The sequence below is a fragment of the Punica granatum genome, chromosome 2 (assembly GCF_007655135.1).
Source record: "Punica granatum isolate Tunisia-2019 chromosome 2, ASM765513v2, whole genome shotgun sequence".
Lineage (NCBI taxonomy): Eukaryota > Viridiplantae > Streptophyta > Magnoliopsida > Myrtales > Lythraceae > Punica > Punica granatum.
In genome coordinates, this window is record NC_045128.1 from 33,708,356 (window position 1) to 33,718,817 (window position 10,462).

At 41.3% G+C, this 10,462-nt stretch overlaps 2 protein-coding genes across 5 annotated transcripts; both read left to right on the forward strand.

Moving 5' to 3' along the window:
• The first annotated feature begins 840 nt into the window (after positions 1–840).
• On the forward strand, positions 841–4,455 carry LOC116194628 (receptor-like protein EIX1). 3 transcript variants are annotated; one of them, XM_031523479.1, is made up of 3 exons: positions 841–3,459; positions 3,551–3,617; positions 4,189–4,455. In XM_031523479.1, exons 1-2 carry the CDS (start codon positions 872–874, stop codon positions 3,552–3,554), a joined length of 2,592 nt encoding a protein of 863 aa, XP_031379339.1. In that variant the 5' UTR covers positions 841–871; the 3' UTR covers positions 3,555–3,617; positions 4,189–4,455. The 3 variants fall into 3 exon arrangements, with proteins under 3 accessions (XP_031379339.1, XP_031379338.1, XP_031379340.1); XM_031523478.1 differs by having other exon boundaries at positions 3,551–3,607; positions 4,041–4,455; XM_031523480.1 differs by having other exon boundaries at positions 3,551–3,607.
• A 3,086-nt stretch (positions 4,456–7,541) lies between these two features.
• On the forward strand, positions 7,542–10,078 carry LOC116194553 (probable ATP-dependent DNA helicase CHR12). 2 transcript variants are annotated; one of them, XM_031523400.1, is made up of 3 exons: positions 7,542–7,915; positions 8,007–8,607; positions 8,725–10,078. In XM_031523400.1, the coding sequence occupies exon 3, from the start codon at positions 9,051–9,053 to the stop codon at positions 9,588–9,590; it is 540 nt and encodes a 179-aa protein (XP_031379260.1). In that variant the 5' UTR covers positions 7,542–7,915; positions 8,007–8,607; positions 8,725–9,050; the 3' UTR covers positions 9,591–10,078. The 2 variants fall into 2 exon arrangements, with proteins under 2 accessions (XP_031379260.1, XP_031379261.1); XM_031523401.1 differs by having other exon boundaries at positions 7,542–7,909.
• Positions 10,079–10,462: the final 384 nt, after the last annotated feature.

Below are 10,462 nucleotides of genomic sequence, written 5' to 3' on the forward strand. Positions count from 1 at the left end.
TTGAATTACCTCGACCTGAGCTGGAACAACTATTCATACACAAAAATTCCAGAGTTCCTAGGCTCACTCTCTAATTTGGTGTATCTTAACCTCTCCAATGCATGCTTCGCCTTTGGTGACATTCCCCTTCACCTCGGGAACCTCTCCAATCTGCAGTATCTTGATCTCAATATTCAATATTTAAGGGGTTATGCAACAGTTAATAACCTTGAATGGTTATCAGGTCTTCCTTCCTTGAAACACCTCGACTTGTCTGGCATCTCCGTTAGGAATGCCCAAGGCTGGTTGCAGTCAATGTCCATGCTTTCTTCTCTTCAATTCTTGGGATTAGCATTCTGTTCTCTTCCAAAGGTTGACCCAGCAGCCTTGCAAGTGAATTTCAGTACTTCACTGGAGTTTCTTGATCTGAGTTATAATAATTTAGGCTCCGTCATTCCTAATTGGTTGCTCAATTTAAGCTCCATCAGACACCTCGATCTCTCCTCTAGTTTTGCTGAAGTAGCCGTCTCCTTTCCCACTGAAGGAGCCGTCTCCTTTCCCACTGAGATCATCAATAATAACAAACAGCTCGCCTTCCTTGATCTCGGATATAATTCCATGAGAGGTGAGCTGCCGAAGAATCTCAGCAATCTCTGCCACCTGTTTGCGTTGACATTGGCAGGTAACGACTTGACTGGAGATATTTCTGCTGCATTAGGCAATCCTTTCAGCTGCTGATCTCAACAGCTTTCAAATCATAGGTGATTTTGTTCAACATTTCAGTGGTTTTCCAACAGTCAATAACCTTGAATGGTTATCAGGTCTTCCTTCCTTGAAACACCTCGACTTGTCTGGCATCTCCGTTAGGAATGCCCAAGGCTGGTTGCAGTCAATGTCCATGCTTTCTTCTCTTCAATTCTTGGGATTAGCTCGCTGTTACCTTCCAAAGGTTGACCCAGCAGCCTTGCAAGTGAATTTCACCTCTCTCGAGTTCCTTGATCTGAGTGGTAATAATTTAGGCATAGGCTCCGTCATCCCTAATTGGTTGCTCAATTTAAGCTCCATCACACACCTCGATCTCTCCTCTAGTTTTGCTGGAGGAGCCATCTCCTTTAGTATTGAAGGAGCCGTCTCCTTTCCCACTGAGATCATCAATAATAACAAACAGCTCGCCTTCCTTGGTCTTGAATATAATTCCATGAGAGGTGAGCTGCCGAAGAATCTCAGCAATCTCTGCCACCTGTTTGCGTTGAAATTGGCAGGTAACGGCTTGACTGGAGATATTTCTGCTGCATTAGGCAATCCTTTCAGCTGCCTCCAGAATACGTTGAGATATTTAGATCTCGCGGAGAATAAAATCAGTCGTTTGGGGGATGAAATTGGGTACTTCAAGAATTTAGAGTATATTGACCTTTCGAGAAACTCAGTCGAGGGTCCAATTCCAGTGTCTCTGCCTCAGCTATCCTCTTTGAAGTACTTGTATCTCGGGTTCAACAAATTGACGGGTAGAATCCCAGAAAGCATCGGCCAGCTATCGATCCTAGAGTATATTGACCTTTCGAGAAACTCAATCGAGGGTCCAATTCCAGTGTCTCTGCCTCTGCTATCCTCTTTAAGGCACTTGTATCTCGGGTACAACAAATTGACCGGTATAATCCCAACAAGCATCGGCCAAATGTCGAACCTAGAATTTATTGAACTTTTGGGAAACTCAATTGAGGGTCCAATTCCAGTGTCTCTACCTCAGCTATCCTCTTTGAAGTCCTTGGATCTCGGGAACAACAAATTGACGGGTAGAATCCCAAAAAGCATCGGCCAAATGTCGAACCTAGAGTATATTGCCCTTTCGGGAAACTCAATTGAGGGTCCAATTCCAGAGTCTCTGCCTCAGCTATCCTCTTTGAAGCACTTGTATCTCGGGTACAACAAATTGACGGGTAGAATCCTAGAAAGCATCGGACAGATGTCGAATCTAGTTGAATTAGACTTGTCCAACAATCTCTTGAAAGGAGTGGTGACCGAACTTCACTTGGCTAATCTCACGAGCTTGACTGCGTTGGACATTTCGTCAAATGAGTTGGCGGTCAAGATTAACCCAAAAGTGGTTGCTCCATTTCAAGCTAGTACTATTCGCATGTCAAACTGCAAAGTTGGGCCTCAATTTCCCACATGGCTTCGAGCACAAAGGAACATTCGCGTCTTGGATTTGTCCAATGCAAGCATATCAGGTATCATCCCTGATTGGTTTTACAACATCTCTTTTAACATCGAGACCCTGTATCTGTCTAGCAATGAGTTGAGTGGAGAAATTTCTTTGTGCAATATGAAGTCCTTAAAAGGCTTTGACCTCTCAAATAACAAACTGTTCGGGACACTCCCAGAGTGTTGGAAACGTTTAGGTCAACTGCAAGCAATAAACTTGGGGAATAACCTGTTCAGTGGCCAGGTTGCAACATCCTTATGCTCTATAACAGAGCTGTCCTTTCTGGGGCTACAAGGCAATGCCTTCAGTGGGAGTATCCCCAAATGTTTAAGCACTATGACTAATCTTGAGATACTTGATCTGGGTCGAAATAAATTGGCTGGTCGAATCCCCTCTTGGATTGGTCGCATGGTTCAGCCAAGGGTGTTGAATCTTGAGTTTAATTCCTTCTATGGGGAGATTCCTATGAGCATATGCAAACTTGGAGACCTTCGAGTTTTAAACCTTGCGCACAACAACCTCTCTGGAAGCATCCCCCTTTGCTTTGGCTACTTAACCACCTTGTCCGACCCAAACTCTAGCGTGGACGACCCTTATTGGTTTGGAGTTGAGGTCCAAATGAAGAGCATAACCCGAGTATACACCAGTGCACTCCGGTATCTATTCTCCATTGACCTTTCAAATAACAGATTAAACGGAGATATTCCGGCTGGGTTGACACGGCTCTGCAACCTTGAAAATCTGAACCTGTCACAGAATGATCTATGGGGAGGAATCCCTCCAAAGATTGCCAATCTGAAGAAGCTGGAGTCCCTTGATTTGTCCATCAACCAACTCTCAGGCCCCATACCACAGAGCTTATCCGAATTAGACTCCCTGGGTTACCTGAACCTGTCGTTTAATCAATTGTCTGGTCCCATTCCCTCTAGTGCCCATCTGAGTACATTTACAAATGAATCATATCTCGGGAATGATGCGCTATGCGGGCCTCCACTTTCAAAGAATTGCTCAGGAGATCATGGTCAATCTGACGATATTCACAAACACCATGGTGATGATTCTGCTGGTAAAGACGAGTCCTATGCCCGTTGGTTATATTCAGGCATGGCACCAGGCTTTGCCACGGGATTCTTGGGAGTTTGTTGCTCATTATACTTCAAGCATTCTTGGAGGCGATCCTTCTTTCTTTGGTCGGACAAAATTATCACCGAATTGCTTGTGATGGTAGAGATTAAGCTGCAAAAAGTTTCCCGAAAATGCAAAATGAACCCAATCAGGTGAGTCTTTGCCTCTCCATCACTCCCTCCACCCCATTCCCAAATCCTTAGCAGTTATGTTCTTATACCGGCCCCTCGGTGCATGTTGCAGGTGACAACTGACAAGATCCAACAATGAGAAGCACTTGCAACGATAGCTATTGCAAAGGTACCTCCAGGCACTGCTTTTTTTTTTTTTTAAATCCTTTTCCGTTTGCTGGTTATAAACTTTTCTTATTGATGGCTTTCTCATTGGGGGCTTTTTCTGCTTCAATAAACCTTTAAAATGTCACCCTCATGGCTTCTTAGTTTAGCTCAACTATAAAGTTTGAAGTCCTTCCTGTTTGAAGTTTGAAATATTATCAATTCCGGAAAAATCACAGTGAAGCCCCCGTGGTCTAAAACCAAGCTATTATTGCATTATATGTTTGGTTTAAGACTAAGTTTAAGACTCGCACTGATACTTAGTTTATGAGTTATTGCAGATGCTTGACCATATATTAAAAGCATCCATAGTTAATTATTCATGATGTAGATCTGGGTAATGTGCATTAAGATTGGAATTTCATCATTTTAAAAGCTTGCATTGTCCATTATCTCAGAGTCTCAACTGATCCCAGGGGCCTTTGGGCATAAAGACAATTGTAACCGTAGACATGTTTTCTTCTTTACATGGGAGCACTAAGAGCTTAAGATATTTTCAGTCCCCTGAAAGGTGCTCACTATTGACATCTCATGTCCGATATTCAGCAATAAAATGAAGTCCAAAGTGAAGAGACGGTTCATCTAGGAAGACTCCGGCAATTGCACTGTGGGCTAATCATCATGATATAATGTCTAGGATCTTCTGTATAAGGGAGCAAGTGAGGGCTTCTCTTGGGTTTCATCAACAAAAAAGCTTTTATGTTCTTTGTATTTTTGTTAATCAGCCGTCAAGTCGCTGCAGTTGTCATCTTTTGTAATCAGTTAAGCCAAGAACTTTGTATGAGAAGCAATTTCTGGTTACTTAAAAGAACAGATGACGAATGACTACATAACAAAGACGCAGTGCCCAATAGCCAAGGCTTGGGCAGTCCTCTCTTTCTCAGCTTTTGTATATATCTCAGTTGCAGAAAGAGCCTCGACCATGGGTTGTGATCAGCCACACCATGAATTTGTTAGTGCCTTGGACATTGAGTGGTCAGATGAGCTTCTGATGAGTGCGCTTTCTCTGGATTCTTTCTTCAGAGGTTTGATTGTGCTTTCCTTCATCAAACCTCCGAGGTGCTTCATTAACCAAAGATACCAGCTTCTTAAGTAATTACTGCATCATACTCCTCCACTTTGTCTTTCAGATCAACCAGAACACAAGCTTGTCATCATAATACAGTACAATTCCAACCAACAGAGAAGTACGAGTATCAACCCTTTCCACATGCATCATATTTTCTTTCTTCGAAAATACGATAGTAAGTGTTGAGGATAAGCTTCCAATTTCCTGACCGAACCTATGTTATGAAAAAGGAAAATATACATATGATAGGGAGGATGATCGCACAGGAAGCAAGATAATTATCTCCTCGATCTGCAACATTAAGATACATTTACCTGCCCACACCAGCCTTCAGAGTATCTTCTTCCTTCAAGCTCCACATCTTCCTAGGCCAACGTTTAGAAACATTTTTGTGTTCAACCTTCCTTAATGGGGAAACAACTATTCCCTTAGGGGTATGATGTTGTGGTCGATCCTTTTGCCTCAGGGTAGTCATCCCACTATAAAAATAGTCAGATTAAAAAACATACCCGGAACACAACTTTGTTATTTTATTTTTAAAGATGACATGAAAGGGAGAATTACAGTTGGGTAACAACTTCGCAGTAAACAAAAGGATAACAGAAGATGCGATAATGCCATAGGTTACCCAAGTAAAGAGCAATACAAAAGAACTCGTGCAAAGATTGACCGATGCTGCTTATGGACCTAACACCAAGATAAAATGGACTGGTGCTGCTAGGCTACTGAGATGAAAGGAACAAGACATTTCTCTTCCCATACAATAACATAATTACACTTAATTAAAGCCGCAATACTAAATAAAACACCGGCAAAACATCCATGAAAATTGAGTGATACGCAAGATATTTAGTTTTGAGTCAGGTAAATATTTGACCATCATAAGGAGTTATCTGACGCGTTTGGTTGGAGCTATTCTTTTCCAACGGGTTGAGTCCATGTAGGACGATCGGAGGGCCACAATGCTGAGCCTCACAATTCCCCAACCTTGACGGAGCAGCATCAGTAGCATTCTTATCCACAAATGGCTCAGTTGCACTAACATCTTTCCCAATCTGATCTCGTGGCATAGGCTTGGGATTTGGAGCCGTATCAGAGCCATCAGGCACCAGAGATGCTGCCACTCGCATTGCCTCGGGGATAGGATCCTTAATTGCTACTTGCAGCTTCGAAGAACTTAATTTGAATGCCTAACATAGGAGTAGGCAGACAACCAAACCTGGCGATTGAACCGATAGTTGCTTGGAGCAGATGGCAAAGGAGGTCGGGTCCATTCATTTTGTAGAATGCACAGTCAGTATTATAAGCCGGTCGATTGGTTGTTTCTCTTGTCAGGATTTATGCTAATCCTTTAAGCATCTCAACTTTCAAGCACGGCGGTCCAAATATCCCACTTATAGTAGGGGAACGAAGGAGTTCTACTTTGCCTTTTTCTGAAGAATCTGGTCACGAAGCAAAGCAAGTCACCATTCCAATATCCGTAATCTCGACTCGAGGGCAATCAGTGTCAGTAAAGATATATTACAAGATTATTACACAATATGGTCATTTACAATGCCCTGCAAACAATTTATTCTAGGCCATCAACATTATTATGTTATGTCTCATTGAAAGATCACACAAAATAATAATTTTTATTAGACGTCCGTAATAATCTCTTTGCTGCTGCCACCATCAATCTCTTTGCCCGCCTCTGATAAAAATTATTAATAATAATTTTTGTCATCAAATTTTTGAGTTAATATAATCTACAAAAGATTTTGATCTATCATCAAATCAAACAGTGTGTAGGCTCAGATTAATCGATGAAATTTTCTCTATCCTTAAGTTTTTATAAAAAAATTAATCTAGATTTTTTAAGGTTTTTAATTTTTATAATTTAATAATTACAATTTTTAAAATTTTTAATGTTAAATAAATATTTTTGATAAATTTTGGTTATTCACAAGATAACTTTTAGAATATTTGTAATATTTTTGGTATAATATTTTGTGAAATTTGTAAGATTTTTTGAAATTTTAGTTTTCCAGACTTTTAATTTTAGAATTTTAATGCATTAAGCTACGATGTAATATCTGTATATAATATTTTGTATGATTTATTAACTGCATCCATCACCATATTATATAAGATTTTTTTGGGTGAATGTATTTTTGGTACATTTCAAATCAATAAATGTACCAATTACTAACATGTTATTAAATTAATTAAAGAGCATATAGTTAATTGGCGCATACCCTCACCTGGTAATCAAGAGGTTGTAGATTCAATACTCGATGTGAGACTATCATTGTCCTTTTATTACTTGTTAAGAAATTTATTTCATAATCTCCCCTATAATTGAAAAATATATCATTAAATTACATTTTTATCTTCTTTAGTATAATATTTTTCTTTTTTAGTCATTAATTACAAATTATGATTTTCAATAATTAAAAACACATAATCTTATATAAAATTGAAATTTTATGAATAGCTTGCCCTTGTTAACACTATAATAATACCCTCACAATCAACCACTACCAACTGCCACCTGTACGCGATCGAGTGGATTTCAGTTCCTTAGGGCTGGACCACCCGTACTTTACTCTTCGATCGATCACGTTCATGCTTCCGGAAGTTTAAGACGGACAGACTTCCAATTAACCCACAGACACGGAGTTGGAAGAAAAGAATCATCGAAAGAAGACTTTATTAGACCCCCGAGAAGAAGTCTGTCCTTCTTGGCTGCTAGTGATGATTGACTTCATGCCGTGAACTTGAAGTCGGGGACGGTACGTACTATATCAAACAATGGCACTTTTGCCTACGAAAAAGTGTTACAGATATTTTAAGTCATCATGTGACAATTTCAGACGAAGTTCATTATCAAACAAACTGTCATCTTTGATTTTCATCGCATATCCCAATGGAGGCTTCATCCAGTACTGCCTCCATGATTTTCGTGTCATTCGTGCTTTTGGTCCTTGCGAAATTCGAGAGCGCTTCAAGTGTTGTTGCTTTCACAAATGCCACTTGCATCAAGAGGGAGAGGGAAGCTCTTCTCGAATTCAAGCACAGCCTCATCGACAACTCCAATCTCCTGTCATCATGGGTTGGAGATGACTGCTGTTCGTGGAAGGGAGTCAGATGCAGCAAATGGACGGGCGGCGTCCTGAAGCTCGACTTTCGAAGTGCATGTGTTAAATCACAAAACTGGTTTCAGTTATATTTTTCCTTGCACAGAAATGCCCTAAGTTATTGTCGATAAGTTCCTGCTGGAAGTTCTTTTTTGGCTAACTCGACATAATTGCAGGATCTGGAAAATCAAAGAGCCTGCAGAACTTGTCCATGCAACTCAGGAAGTGCTGTAACCATCCTTACCTCTTCGTGGGAGAGTACAACATGTGGCGCAAGGATGAGATTGTAAGAGCGACAGGAAAGTTTGAGCTGCTTGATCGCTTGCTCCCCAAGCTACGCAGGGCTGGGCACAGGGTCCTTCTATTCTCCCAGATGACCCGTCTCATTGACATTCTTGAAGTTTATCTTCAACTTCATGATTTCAAGTATCTCAGACGTGATGGTTCAACGAAAACCGAGGAAAGATGCCGCATGCTGAGTCAGTTCAATGCCCCCGATTCACCTTACTTCATGTTTCTTCTGAGCACTCGTGCTGGCAGGCTAGGTTTGAATTTGCAGACAGCGGACACAGTAATAATTTTCGATAGTGATTGGAATCCTCAAATGGATCAGCAGGCAGAGGATTGGGCCCACCGGATTGGGCAGAAGAAGGAAGTCAGTTTTTGTGTTGGTTAGCATTGGGTCAATTGAAGAGGTAATACTGGAGCGGGCAAAGCAGAAAATGGGTATTGATGCCAAGGTCATTCAAGCAGGACTCTTTAATACTACTTCCACAGGTTTGTTTTCTGCTTTGTGCTTACTTTTAGTACTTTCTTTTAGTACTTTCTTTTATGCCTGTATCGATTTATCTTTGGTGTCTTCTCATTTTCTTATGTCCAATCTGTCTTTTGCAGCTCGGGACAGAAGAGAGATGTTAGAAGAGATAATGCGAAAGGGCACGAGATCACTGGGAACTGATGTCCCGAGTGAAAGAGAAATCAATCGCCTTGCTGCCCGATCAGATCAAGAGTTTTGGCTCTTCGAGAAGATGGATGAAGAGAGAAGGCAGAACGAGAACTACATTGCCCGCCTTATGGAAGATCATGAAGTGCTTGAATGGGCTTAGGCCGCACCAGATTCAAAGGAAGCCAAGTCCAAAGGTTTCGATATCAGTGGAATCACTGGAAAAAGAAAAAGAAAAGAGGTTGTTTATGCTGATACACTGAGTGATCTACAGTGGATGAAAGCAGTAGAAAATGGGGAAGACATCTCAAAGCTTAAGGTGAAAGGAAAGAGAAGGGATGCCCCTCTCTCTGAGAATAATGAATTGGGAAGCAGCATGAATGTGGTATCAGAATCTGGGAATGAAAATGGAGAAGAGGAGTCTAAGGCTGCGAGCAAGAAAGGCAGCGAAAGAGTTAGCAATGGTGCAATGTCAGAACCAAGAAGTGAAGTTAAAGGAGCGATACTGAAGTTCTCAGTTAAGGGGAAGAGGAAAGATCCGGTCCCTTCTACGAGCAATGAGGTGGGTGGAGTTGGTCATAAGAATGTCTCGATTGGTAGTGAAGACACGGGTAAAGAAGATGCCTATGGTCCAACCCCTAAGAGATTGAAGTTGGAACAAATCGAGAAACCAGACTCCAACAGTACGGAGGTGATGGGCTGGAACAGGCAGATCTTGACGTGGAAGACCCACAAGAAGAAGAGATCAAGCTATAATTCTCAAACGACTTCATCAGATTCTAAGGGGCAGAGTTCCGGTGGAAGAGGGAACGGATAGAACCGATTACCATCTTCCCTTTCCATATTTCTGATCAATTTGTCTGCCTCTGCATTACATACATAGATTCGATGCCCTTCGACCTACTGATTTGTGTTATGGCCTTCAGCTCCGGGGGGAAATGTTTCCTCAATTGCTGGGGCAATCTCTCCTGTGACTTCTGTTCATTGGAGCAAAATATAGATGAAATTGTATTTAGCAGCGATTAGAATGTGCTCTGTTCGATATCATCTGGAGATTAGGAAGTCGAGAGAACTAGAGAAGTTAGTTAGGGACGTGAAAGTACAAAACAACCATCGGGGGCTACGATTTTTTTATTGATCGAGCCAAGGATGAAGATGCCCGAGGAATTTGTATTAACTTATAGAAATGGATGATAATATGGGCACCGGTATCAGTTTGTTGGTTCTCAATGTTTTCCATTTTGGGTAACTGCTGGCACAAAACTGATTTCGCATTTGATTATCAGATATTCAAGTCGTCACGGATGTCAGTTTTTTTTTAAAAAATTACCTATGACGTGTCTTTTTTATGGATCAGTCACAACCATCGATTGTTATACATAGCATGTTATTTGAATAACCTTCGATGCTTGTTAGAGCACCTAGCCTAGAAAAATTGAAACCCGGTGTATTTCAATTTGGAAAATCATAGACAGGGTGGTTCATTTTTCTGTATTTATACTTGGCTGCAGAAAGGTTTTACTAAAAGTTCTCACCTTTATGTCTGGAACTCACACTCGTATGCGCAGGCTCAGCCCGAAAAATCCGAAGCCAAGTTGAACTTGGCCGGGCCAGGGTATCTGGAGATGCTTTTCTACAGAGGCACCTCGAGCCCGTGATGCTTAAGTATACCATTCTGGCCCTAGGAAT

Bases quoted from the DNA above. Each gene is read 5' to 3' on its own strand.
- LOC116194628 (XM_031523479.1), top strand. From the start codon at position 872: ATGTCCATGCTTTCTTCTCTTCAATTCTTGGGATTAGCTCGCTGTTAC.
- LOC116194553 (XM_031523400.1), top strand. From the start codon at position 9,051: ATGAAAGCAGTAGAAAATGGGGAAGACATCTCAAAGCTTAAGGTGAAA.